The following is a 13,725-nucleotide window of genomic DNA, read 5'->3' as shown; positions in this document are numbered from 1 at the left end:
CCTCCACCAACAAAGCTGCCTCATTGGACAGTAGATTGAGGGAATCTCCTCAGTGGGCTATAATGGCTTCTCTGACACAGTGTTTCCCTGACACACCCAGATCTGGTTTAGGCCATAGTGTTGTGGTGCAGCCATTACTTATCTGAAGAAAACCAATTTGTTTGGAACAAGTGATAAAAAGAGATGGTCAAGCAGCTGTCTCTTTAGTCATACAACTTGTGTGGAACACATCCATTAAAATTCAGTTGAACTCGCCACAAAAATGTAAATTTGCTCCCTGATGCTGTCAGCATCGACAGTTAATCAGGCCTTCAGCAATTAGCATGCCCCACTTTCTTAGCATAACTAAGAAAAAAGCTGCAGTTACACAGGGCTCCCGGTGCCAAAATCATTTGAGATTCTTGGTTTCCTGTGTGGAAGAAAGGAGATCATCACACTCACTGTATCCAGGTTGGGGCATGGAGTCGTGAAGCCTGAATTGATAGATTCTCACCATCACAGTCCTCCTTACCATCTTCTGGATTACATTACCCATGTTGCTGAGGCTGAATCATCCTGCAGACCAAACAACCCCAACAGCAGCAGTACAAGCTCACAGCAGACTTAGCAATCCTAATGAAGATCAGCTGGAGCAGAGTAAAATAGTGGAAGGGAGGGACATGGTCATGCTTGAGATTAAGAAGCCGTCATGTTGTACTATAGGGCTCCTCCTGATTAGCAGATATATTCAAAATTCAGTGTGCTGCTTGACCGAGAAGTTTGGCCAAGCCTAAAAAGGCCATCAGTGGGTGAAACCTCTGTGAAATAGAACTTGTATAACCTCTCCACGGCACATGGAACACACACATTCTGTGGTTGATTTTGATGGGAGTGTCAGGAACACTTTATCTGTTGATTATTTGAAATGTGTCTACTGTTCCCAATTTGGACAGCTGGCCAATATCAAGGCAGGGCAGGGACAGAAAAAGAATGTCAGACAGCATCCAAATGAAACAAATCTCACTGAGAGACCCCATGGAGTAAAAACAGAGCTCAACAACAGCTCCTAAAGTGTCACCCATGAAAGTTGAAGCTGTTTCTGTGCAGTTTGATTTATTAGCTTCATCTTTCACACTCTGTTTTGTATGTGTGTGTTTCCAAGGTGTTTGTTATTTTCTTGATATTGACCCAAACAAGACTATCCCAATTACATTTGACTGCTAGGCAACCTCTAGCGGCTGAAGTTATCATGACAGAAGCAGCGGAAGAAGTGAGGTGGTATACTATATAAGTCTGTGTCAGGAGGAGGTTGGGGTGAATGGTTGGGTAGAAAAACACTGGAGATTCACACAGGAGTCTGCTGTACATTTCCCCTGTGAAACCAGTGTTGTTTCTTTTATCAGTAACCCTCCCACAAACTTAACCGCATGTATATTATTGTAACTACAATGATGAAGGACTGGTATGCTAGCCACTGATACACTCCTCTGGGTCATATCCGAGGGTAGGGATAAACAACCTATATGGTCTATTTGAAATTCAATTGCTTTGTATACAATTCTCAAATTTGTTTCTAAATGAAAATTAAACAGTGAACCAATGAAATTGGCTTCACCTTGCAGCTAAACATTCTTAAAATGTTCACAAGAAAAAAAAACATGATGGGTTTCTAAAATATTTGTATTCATATTATAAATGCTGTACATAGCAAACATCTTAAATAGGTCCTTTTTGATATATGAGGGAAGACATTCCTGCCACATCCGAGTAAAGGAATTTTTCCCACATCTGTGCAAAAATACTTTCACTCAGGTTTGGTATTTTGTATTTCAAGCAGAAACAGGTGGTAGCACACTTGATCCTTGACCTCAGAAGTTTCCAAAGCTGCAGTACAACTGACCTTTCTTTCTTTTTCCCAGCCAGGTGGGTGGTGTGTGTAAACTGTCCACAGAGTCATCCCTGCGCCGCTGCCGGACACCTGATGGCAAGATCTGCAGTGGGAGGGGCAAATGTGACTGCGGCGTCTGCATATGCGATGCCACTGGTCCAGGGAAGTTCTATGGGCCTCGCTGCGAGTGCCACGACTGGGTCTGTGCAGCACATAATGGAAAAGCATGCAACGGTATGGTTTTTAAAAAAGTCTATCATGTAACTGCAGTTGTGTGCAAGCACACATGCACATATTTTAAACTACTTGGGCATGGTTGTTGGTGATGGGTCAGTAAGTGATGCAGCAGATCTATTCACATCAGAGAAGACTGGAAAATGGACTCACCCAGATGATGTTTAGCGTCTCTCTCTGCCAGGTGCTAGTAAGAATGTAAAGCTTAAGGGAGTAATCCAAAAACCTACTAAATTTATTTAGTTTTAAATAAAAAAGAAGTATTGAGGAATCAGAGGGGTGCAGCATTGTATCTCTGAGAACACACATCACCTTGGCAGTACTTCAAAGGCTTTTATTGGTAATAGACAGCTGGTTGGGTCACATACGTTACCAAGGTATTAGCTTTAGCTGGGAGGTACAGCTTTGAACTTTGCCCGTTGTCTGAAATTTTACAAGTTCTCTTGAATACTTGAGAGGGCATCCACATTCATCAACATGTTGCCTCATGAGATAGTCTCTGCTTTCCACAGTAACTTTCCAAAAACAAATTAACAGACTCACATGTTACAACAAAGACTATTTCTACAAAGAGAATGAGGAACTTGGTTGTTCGATTGCTATGCTTAACTCTACAAAGCTTATGGAGCAGGCTGGACATAATCAGATAAGCTAATATACAGCATAATCAAAAGGGAAAAGTGAAATTGATTTTACACTCAGTACCTTATTTATCAGGTATACCTTGCTTAAACTAATGCAGTCTAAAACAACAGTCCCACAGAAAATCTTTTCTTCATCCAGGTTACAATGTTCAGTTTTTGTTGAAACAGTTTTAGTTGTAGATTTTACTTCATGGTCAATTTGGCGGCTGCAGTTTGTGATGTTGTTTTTGTTAAGGCTGTTATAATCATCAGTGAGGTACTTACCCTGGAAGCCGTTAGGGAGGTTGATTCCTGTATGTTGATGTAAGGAAAAAGAATCCTCATCTTTGTGTCCTCTGTTGTCACTGGGCTGAGTGTCAGGGTTTAATGTCTGTGTGAGTTATGTGTGCGTGTGTGTGTGTGTGTGTGTGTGTGTCTGTGTGTGTGTGTGTGCACGTGAGGGGTAGAGTGATTTATTTGGATAGACAAGTTGGCTGCTGTGAGGAGCTCATTATGGTTCAGCAGTCTGCAGTGAAAAGGCCCTGCTTCAGCCTGATAATGGGGTTTCACTCACTGGTAAGCAGTCTGCAAATGGAACCTAGATGCATCAGAAGAGGAATGGATTTTCACACCCAGGCACACACTGTACACACACACACACACACACACAGGATCAGGCTCATTCTCACAGTCTTAACACTCGTGCACACACAAATATACACAAACAGCCACATACTCATACAGTCATATGCCCATGTGCATATAGGGTCCAATAATTATACTCAAAGCATATTGAGAAGAATAAGGCCCCTCCCCCCATCACTCAATGGCCCATGCAGCATGCATGGTCTACTGTCTGAGATCGGCAGCCAATTTCTCTCCCTGCGGCTCCCTTATCTCTGCTTCTCACAACTGCCCACTGATAAGATCCAATAGATTTTTCTCCTTAGGGATAAACTGGGTGTTTTTCCTTTCCAAAAACATTAGCTTTCCTGGCATTGAGTTGTTCTTTTACCTTGGATGGCATTCACCAGACAAACACGGGCTAATTCAGAGCTTCTCAGTTACAGCAACAAGTCAAAATTTAACAAAGTGTTGTTGTTAGTGTTGTTTGGTCTTTTGTCATGTTGAGGAAAGGCCAGGTGAAATAATTCGTGGTTCAATTTGTTTTGTTTGTATTTTGCATGGTCTTTGCTTTTGTTGCATGGGTTTCTTATGGATGCAATCAATAGACATGCAAGTCAATTGAACTGGAAACTCTATACATGTTTATACACACACACACACACACACAGAGGCATTATAGAAGCATATGGGAGCAAATACTAAAATGTTCCTGGTCTCTTTGGGAATAATTGCAGGAAAATTGCTGCTGTAGGGATACACCTTCATTAAACATTGTTTCTTTTTGTCCCGGTACATGTGAAGTGTCTCAGTTTATAAAATGATCAGTACCGCTGATAACCTATGGCAGAAATGATTTAATTTAATATTTAATAAATAATTTAATTTTCTACACTGAGGATATCAAATTTTGAAATGGGTATTTACAGTGATAAATGATACTTCTTAGGGGGCAAAGTCATGCTTTGAATAAACTGGGTAGCAGGGTGGCAAAAAACATTATGTCATGTTAATTTTTTTATGCTGTGGCCAGTACAATGGTACACTACTTGATCTTTGTGTAGAAAGATTGCCAGTAGTATTCCGAATTACACATGGCTACATGGTTACAGAGATAAATACCAGACAGTCCATTAAAAATAACAGACAGTAGTGTAATAGACCTCCAAAGACTATCCAGCACCATTTTTGTTGAATAGGTGTTGATTTTGTAGGATTCACACATGGCACTGATGCTGTCACATGTGTTTCCTCTCTCTGGCACATCCCATATTGTTGCACAGCAATGGGTTGATGACCTGGACTAACATCTGTTCACCAACTGTGCAAAACCTTCCCATCATTTCAGTCTGCTGTTTGTTTTTTTGCTGTGTTTAAACCTCCCTGTCCTGTTTCCTCTGACCTATTTTGAAAATAAGCCACAGTACATGAAAAACAGAACCTTTGGTAAGTTCTGAAGTTTTCAAGTTGCATATTTAACCTTGTTTTTGATTGTTTGAAGGAATATTAAAATCAAGTTTTTGAGGCTGTTTTGTGTTTCAGTTATAACTCCCCTGTTTTCATAAACGAAGGTCAGCACGACAATGTTCCCATTCTCTTTTTCACAGCCTTCCCTCTGTTCTTCCCTCATTGAACGAGCCACGTGAGATCTCTCTCCCCTTTCTTGTGCTTTCTCTGTCTCTCTCACTTTGTCTCTCCGCTTGTGCTGAACTGAGCAAAGTGTTTTCCTCTGGTGTGCGCTCAGACAGGCTGTGCTTCTCTGTGATTTACTGTATGGTCTTTTTCCATTGTCAGAAACACAGAGGGTGGCCCAGGACGCTGATGGCTTGCATTGTCTTAGTCACAAAACACTGTATAATCAACATGTTAGTAATTACTGTTGCAATAGCGAGTGGAATTAGAGCATTATATCAAGACTGAACCCCTTAGTGGGCAATCATCTTTGAGTTCAGTCTTATTTGGAATAAAATGAATCATTTATGTTAATTTGTCTTCATCCAAGACTCTTGATACAGCAACACTTACTGTTATGGTACACAAAATGTTTGATCAAACACAGGTCTGTGGTTCTCTCTGCATTTCTGGTAACAGCTACCATGTCCCCAGCCACTGATGTGGATTGAGGCAGTGAGCCAAGCAAGTGTGCAGTCCAGAACAATCTGTAACTTTATGATTCTTAGCGATTAGGATTCCGACTTTATCGTATGTGTGTCCTTCTCGCCCTGTCTCAAAGGAGCAGTTGAAATTGGGAAGTGCAAGCACAAGAGTGAAAACCCTTTCCTCCCGATGGATGGTTGTTTTGGGGTTCTGTCAGAACACATTTTAGCCTCTCTACCTCTTTCTCTCCCCCCTTCCCCCTCCCTCTCTCTCTCTCTCTCGCTCTGTCTCTGAGGCTGTGGGTTTTCAGAGCCTCTGCTCTTTCCCTGGCTCAGCCCCTTGCCTTTGTGCCCCCTGCCACAGCCAAAGAAGATCCCATCCATGGGGGTTTTATGTCAGAAGCCAGTTTGGCCAGTGCTGTTCCAAATCAAACTCCTTCAGATGCACTTTCCCTCAATATTACATAAGCTTATGATGTTGCTTCCAATAAGGACACTATAGACAGATGATATAAACTAATCATGGGAGAACAACTCACTAATGGCAGTCTGTTCAAAGTGACTAATAGGTTTAATGCATAATTTCTGTTGATTTCCCAAAGAGAGAGAGAAAAAACAGCAAATAAGGACCCACAGTGGAATGCAGTCCTTGAGCCATTACAACCCATTAAATTGTTCATCTCTGTAATTTTTTTTTTCTTTTTTTTTTTTTCTAGCACATAGTTTGATGTGCTCTCACTTAGATATTCTGAGCTTTGCTAGGCAGTGTGCCTGTGTGGTGAGTCACCTAATGATTCCAGTGTGGGCTGCAAGGAGAAAAAGCCACTCAAGTCTGTTTGAGCCTAGTAGTAAAAGGCAATTTTGACCCAAAACTTGAAAACAGTTATGTTTTTTTTTTTACATTGTTGTGATCAGTAATTCTTTTGTATACTGTATGTTGTACATATTGATTCTTGCTAAATTACAGTGTAATTTTTTACAGTACATACTAATACACATATACTGGTAAATGGGACCAAGATTTGAAGTTAGGGAATAATAACAATTTCGGAAAAAATATACTGTAGGATGGGCTTTTTTTTAAACTAACTTTGCGCACGACATAAAAGGTCATTCACCATCGATGTTTGCTGGTGAAGTGAGTGGCAGCTAAGACTGTTGAGCTGTTGTTAAAGGCTACAAGCACAGTTGCTTAACCACCTCATGCTTCTGAAGTCCCCTGGAAGTACATGCTGTACCCTTACAGTAGACCTACTTTACAACATGCCCAGTAAATATAGTTTATAGACCTACAGTGTGTTCCTGACGGTAGTCTTTTTCCTCTTGGTACAATTTCAACAAATCACATCAGATTTATAAAGTGCTACAGTACTCTGTGAACCACCTTTCCCCCAACTTCCAACGTTGTTGCTCAATAGGTCAAACTGTACCATACCATTCAGTACAATAATAATATAATTGTTAAAAAAAATACCTACAGTATCAACTCTTTTTAAGTTTTGAGCTTGTTGGCATCTTATTCCCTTACTTCACATGCGTGTTCGGTTTATGTTTGCAGTGTAATTGAGAAAAATTACACTGCACGTTGCACAGTGACATCTAAAGCATAAACTTATGATCCTGGCCAGAGTGGGTTAAAAAAAATCTTTTGAGGTTATGAAGTTATGAATTCACCAGAGTTGACAAATGAATGCCTGGGTGGAGAATTGTAGGAACTGGAAGGATGAAAGCAGGTTCCCCATACTGAGGACTGCATACAGAGAATGAGTTATTACCTGAGACAGGTGTCTCCTAGATCTTTTCCACAGAACACGAGCTGACGTGCTGTCGTTTCACGCTCCACAACCCACAGGGAGAGGAAAGCAAGTAGGAATAATTACTCACTGAAATGAGTATCATGTTAGAGAATATGATCCAAACAGAGTAAGTGGGGAAATGTCATTTGGAGAGGAAATATCAAGTGCTAGTAATAAATGAGCACAGTCTCAGGGAGTTTTTGGATTTGCAATATGTAATGTATGTTTTGCATTATAGGTTTGCTTATAATTGAAACTGCAATCTCAGAATAGCCCCAAGATTGACTCAAATGTTAGTGATGTGAGTGTTTTCCATTAACAGAGAGTAAATTACTTTGGGCACATAGACTTAACCAGTAATCACTGAAGAGCGCTGAATTATTATGTTCCATACAAACCTATTTCCTTGTATATCTTCCTGCCAATATTATACCTTGTTAATCATTAAGCAGGAAAAGTGAAATTCAAATCCAAAATTAGCTTGCTGCATGAGTCACCTCCTCTCCTTGTCAGAAGTTAATCACGGTAACACTACATCACCTGTTATTACTGCCATTGATACACTGATATGCAGAATGCACCCTCTCTCTCCTACCCCCATTGGAAGTATCTGTTTATTGGTCGGGGACCTGATTGGCTGCTTGCGTGTGTCTGTCTGAGGAGTGTAGGATGGACCCCGACACCCCCAAGCCACAGAGAATTACTGCTCTGGAAGCATCAGGAAAGACAAACAGCCAACAGACAGCCACCTTCCCACACATATAAACTTTCGCCTACCAGACAAAGAGGGGCCGTTTTATATGTCATAGTGATTGTCAAGAGGAGATTAATGGGGGCTAGTGGGTGGCAGTGACTTTGTAATAGTCTGCCGAATTAAATTGGAGAGACTTTAATCTAATTCTGTTTTACACCAATCAGCCACAACATTAAAACTGGTTCTAATGTTGTGGCTGAATGGTCTATAGCTATTAGTGGTAGTTCCCATCTGTAAAACCTAAATGATAAATTAAAAAAAGGAATGTTTTATTCTTATTCAGACTGTCTCTATAGGTCTGTGCTGAGTGTAAATAAATATGACATATCAAATAATAAGCACACAGGAATAGAACAGGAACAAATGTGCAGTCATTGTGGTCCACAGTAGATTTTGTTTGATGCAACAGTCATTGAAGAATCACTAATTACTGGAAAACAACTTTGTTTTTGACTGTTTTTGCACTTTAGTATGCATTTTGACAGCTTCATCACCCACAGGGATACGGTGAGTCTGGATGAGAAAACACATCCAGTGTAGAGAGCAAGTGAGAGAATGTAGTTTAGCCACCTCTTTACAAGACCGGCAACACTGTCATAACAAATCAAATTAATTTTGAACTTAATGCGATCTGTTGAACTCTCTTTATATTTGTATATACTGGTATATGAAGCTCCTAGTGTCACAGTAGGATTTATAATGTAATTCTATACAGCCAGCAGAAAGTACAGTCTACTTAGAGCCTCTCAGTTTTAACAATTTGTATGACAGGAACAGCACTGTATGGAAGTTTGAAATTGTTTTAATCAGTTTATTTTGCTCAGAATTGTATTGTCTCTGTGGTGCAGCTTTCCTTGAAGTGCACTTTCCATATTCTTATTTTCCACATAACTGTTCCAAAGTGTCCCCTGAGACGTATCGATAATGAGAAGAGACATGGGACTTCCCTGTTGTTAATGACTGATGGATAGCCCTTGAAAAGGACACCACATTTACATGATGAACGAGTCAGAAGAATGATTGAGTGTGACATACAAGGCCCCTTGCTACTGAATGCAGTGGGAGCAGCATTTATAATAACTTGTCAACAGCTCTCATTTGCATCATATGATTCCTCCAGTTTTTCATATTGCTCACCGTGACCATCAGAATGAGAAATAGTGACGGCAAACTGCCTGTGCAAGTCCCCTGAACTCTAAACAAGGTATTTCTCTCATTGAGTGCTTGATGGGGAAGCCGATCTGTCATCGTGAAACTCTGTAAGAAAAAGGTTTGTATTGCAAATGTGACTTAAAAATGTAACAGAAACATGGTACTGCCTGCCTGCTTGCTTACTGTATGTACATTTATGCATCTCAAGGGAAGTGTACGATATTTCACATCCATTAAAAAGAGTCACTTGGGAATAAAAAAGATCTAGTAGAATAATTAAAAGTCAAAGGGCAAATGAATCCTACAGCTGTGGCTCCTATACTCTCCTGGGAGCGAAATGCCATCATTTTCATTTAAGAAAACACTGTGTGTTCTTCTGTTTGTAGGATGATTTGAATTACTTGCATGCTTTTCAGCATTGATAAACAGCATGTGGTGTGTTATGTTTCCCTTTTAGACCGTGGCTACTGTGACTGTGGGATGTGTGAGTGTGATGAAGGCTGGTTCGGAGATGCCTGCCAGTTCCAGGAAGAGTGCAACCTACCCAGCAAGAAGAGCAAAGAGCTCTGCAAAAACCAACAGGGGGTGGTTTGCTCCAACAGAGGTAATGCGACCACACACATACAAACAACGAGTCTTAGTGCACAGTTGCAAGATAATACACTCAAGCATTAAGAAAAAACTGCATCACAGCCAGCCTCGTATACAATATTCTGGGCCTACAATATAAACACAACAGTTTCATAAAGTAGAATTTTCAGTATTTTGCTTTTGGTCAGACTTTCCAGTAATACATTCCTTGACCAGCTCTGACCAATAGCTTGAACCAATGGTGTTTATAAATGTATTTAGGTTGCCAGGCTGCAAAACTACTGACTTTAATAACTAAAGGTGTGATTTCTGATTGCAAGGTCTTTTTTTTTCATAATGTCTTACTCATTTTCTAATAAACTGTCAACTGTCAACACCATAGTTCACAAGTTTGTATTGTATTGAGTTTGACCTTGTTGATAGCTTATTACTGACCAGAACTTAATTTCTTTCAGTGCCTCCAGCTAAATGAAGGATAAACATGTATTTGTGTGTCTGCATGTGAGCTTGAGTGTGTCTGTGAAAGCATGCACTGTACAGTGTGCGGCCTGTTTGAGCGTGTGGAAATGCAAATTTATTCCCGGCATGTAGCTGTATAGTCTTCTGTCCCTATAGCGCATCATTTGCAAAACTCCAGTATACACACAAAGACACACAAATGCACACCCCACCACCTTCAGCAGTGCTCAGTCACCAGTCTAGATCTGTTGGCACATGATGCACAGACGGTGCCACCAGTACACAACTGCAAATGAGTTGGGTTATCGGTCTTAAAGTGCACTGCATCAAAACTTACACACATCCATCCATCCACAACACCTACAACCTTAACCTTATCCAACAAATAAGCTTGAACAGTGTCTAAAGCTGGGATCTTCCATAGGCACCTGCCACTGTGGGAGCTGCATGTGTGACAATGAGGACAACAAGGGTCTGGTGACGGGACGTTTCTGTGAGTGTGACGACAACGAGTGTCTCGATGAGGACACAGGAGAAGTGTGTGGAGGTATGCCTCGCAGCCCCTGTCTCACACTCACTCTTCCCCAGTGCAGCCACCTTCATTTAGCTTATGGGTACCCAAGGACTGTCGCTTCATGTGTTATTTGCTGTCATACCAACTGAAGTTGTTCTATGTTTGAATGAACACTTAAAGGAATACTGCCACAATTTGATGATTTGCTATCTGAAAGTTAGACAACATTGACGTCAATTCACTGTGTGGCTAACCATCTACTGAACAGCAATTCAATCATAGCTCAGCAACCGTAACTAGGCACAGCAGGCCTGTCAAGTTCTGAACATGCTAAGGGAACCATATAAGAGCTTAGGTTAACATTAGGGTAACTGTCTGACTCTTATGTGGATTTAATTGGAAAGATATTGCTTGAAAAAAGTAACAGTAAATCATATATCTAGCTTTTAAGTCTGAACCGAGGGTTAACTGGCCAAAGCTGCTGTGTCTTTTTCATGGACATGTTTACTTCAGCCCTCAGCTTTTTTGCATCTTTACATGGCACTGACTTAATGTGACATCATGTACGTAGCCATCAAATACATATTTAGAATACTTTGCCAGAGTTTTCACTTTCAAACAAGTCAGCTGGAAACATTAAAAGTCTGCTAGAGACGAGTTGCCTGACTCGAAATCAACAAGGTGCCCTTTATGCAATTTGAAATAAGAAAAGACATCAGTCTCACATGCCCATGAAGGTTAATTGGAAGTTAAGCATAGTTTGACCTGTCAAGTCATTGCATTTGATGGTGTTTTATTCCTCTCTGCTTTCCCCACAGGTTTTCCTGTGGCTGTTTGTCTGTGTTAATTTGCCATTCACAATCTAATTTTGAAAAACAAATTATTGAGTTTGCTTATCAGGCCTTTGCGAGAAATACAGTAGTTGTTTTAATTTGTCACTTTTGTCAAGCAAGACAAATAAATGAATGTAAACAGATAATAAAATCTCGAATGCATTGCTATTTGTAAAATGTGACATGAAAATTTGATTAAAGACATAAACAAGGAGAGGGCACCTTCTCTGGCTTTGGTTAGAAAAAAAAATCAGCGTCAAATTTTGTGATATTTCTAGACTCATTTAAAAGTACTAAAACCTGTACATTTAAATTAGTAATCTGTTTAAGCGACAGTTGATCTGCACCACTGACAGAGGTGAACTGATCAATTGTTGCATGTGTGTTCTGATCTGCTTCCAGGCCATGGCCAGTGTTACTGTGGAAACTGTTACTGTGCTGCTGGTTGGCATGGAGACAAATGTGAATTCCAGTGTGATATCAGCCCATGGGAAAGCAAACGGAGATGCACATCTCCAGATGGCAAAATCTGCAGCAACAGAGGTCTGTTTACCTGCTTCGAACAAGTACACAGCCCCAGTAGTCTGGGATCCAATTTAAAAATTATTATTTTATGATTAAATTATTTTAATTATTTTATTTTAATTTTAAATGTGATACTATCAAAGTATATTAATGAAATATATACAAAGTAAAACAAATATAGAAAAACTATATATATATATATATATATTTTTTTTTTTGCTACAGTCATTATGTGGATGCAAATGTTTATTACCACAGATTCACAAAGCAATAAAATAATGGACTGATAAGTACGGCCAATAAATTCTGTATTTTTATGTTTGTCAGTACAGCCTCAAAACTCATTACAATCCACCTCATGACAATAACAATGTCATTGGAATTATGTTGCCTGGAAACAGGAAACAACAAACAATTCTCAGTAGGGTCAAGTTCATTTCCCGTCTTTTATCTAAGACCATTAACAGGAGGAAAGACACTGTCCTGGAAGTTATGAGACACTGACAAAGAAATAAATGGAACTGATACTCAATCATCCTTTTTTCTTCTTCTTTTGATCTGTTGTAGTTTTCAACATTGTGTTACCTCCTAGAAAACGCTATACTAATAATGGTTATTTTGAAGATCCTGTATCCTGTTGTCTCCAGGGGTTGCTCTTTTTAAATGCTTGTGCTATAAAACTCAGATATCCTCCTTTCATTATGTCAGTCATATGTACATGAGTACAGCAATGGCAAATAAACATTTAAAAACACATCCAGAATATTAGTTAAATAAGAACTGACAATCACAAAATAAAGAATAGTCTGTTAGCACAGGATGTAGTCAGAGGGTCTAGCTATCATAGACAAACTCTATATTAATTTCATTGTAAGGCTGAACAGAGGTGGGACGTGGTTTCTTACCCAGTTGTGAAATATTATTTTAGATGTGGAGCTGGGCTATCGAGGTTATTTCAGAAGTCAGAATATATATGACAGGAGAACCCCAGAGTTTTCTGCTATCTGGCTACCACAGATGAGAAAGAGTCACCTTTGGCATCCACTTTCGAGGCTGAGCATGACGACAGAGCTGGAGACAAAAACAGATTTAGAACTACAGAGAAAAAGAGAACACAGAGGATAGACTGATTTAAAAAATCCTCATGTAAATTCTGCCGAAAGCCAGCACAGCTTGGTGGACAGGCAGTCAGTGAAATAGCTTCTCTAACCTAGCTCAAGCGATCCTGTGGGATTTCAGTAAAGCTCTCTAAAATTAATTACAGTGGACTGGCTGAGGGCTGGCTAAGTGGTAGGGCTAAATGGTAGGCTGCATGGACAGAGCCCCATCGCAGAGCTGCAATTTATGGTTTAGTGCACAGCTGACGCAGCATGAACAACCATCGACTGTGTTCGTGGTTTAATATCCCATTGTACTCCTCTTTAGTATAGAAAAGGGCAGGCAAAGGCCTGACAATCCCAAGAGTTACCAGAGAAAAGAAATATGCCTGCAATTAAAAAAGGAATCCATATCAGTTTGCAAACATGTATTGTTACTGGTTTTAGTTAAAATCAACCTAATCACATTTTTTCTTCCTGATTGATAGTGTTTTCCGATTCTTTTAAAATTACTTGTTGTCAATCTAATTCTTTATTGACTTCTTTATAGATTATTTTTT

The 13,725-nt window shown here is 39.9% G+C and overlaps 1 protein-coding gene across 1 annotated transcript in view; it reads left to right on the top strand.

The window, feature by feature from the left end:
* itgbl1 (integrin, beta-like 1) overlaps positions 1-13,725 on the top strand; it is a 35,818-nt gene that overhangs the window by 2,347 nt on the left and 19,746 nt on the right. Inside the window, exons 2-5 of the mRNA XM_041057226.1 lie at positions 1,899-2,101; positions 9,604-9,750; positions 10,621-10,743; positions 11,946-12,086. Coding sequence (XP_040913160.1) covers positions 1,899-2,101; positions 9,604-9,750; positions 10,621-10,743; positions 11,946-12,086 — 614 coding nt within the window. The remainder of the gene's footprint in view (positions 1-1,898; positions 2,102-9,603; positions 9,751-10,620; positions 10,744-11,945; positions 12,087-13,725) is intronic.

Source organism: Toxotes jaculatrix, chromosome 15 (assembly GCF_017976425.1).
Source record: "Toxotes jaculatrix isolate fToxJac2 chromosome 15, fToxJac2.pri, whole genome shotgun sequence".
Taxonomy (NCBI): Eukaryota; Metazoa; Chordata; class Actinopteri; family Toxotidae; genus Toxotes; species Toxotes jaculatrix.
Note: the sequence above shows the minus strand (reverse complement) of the source record. Positions and strands in the feature narration are given on the sequence as shown.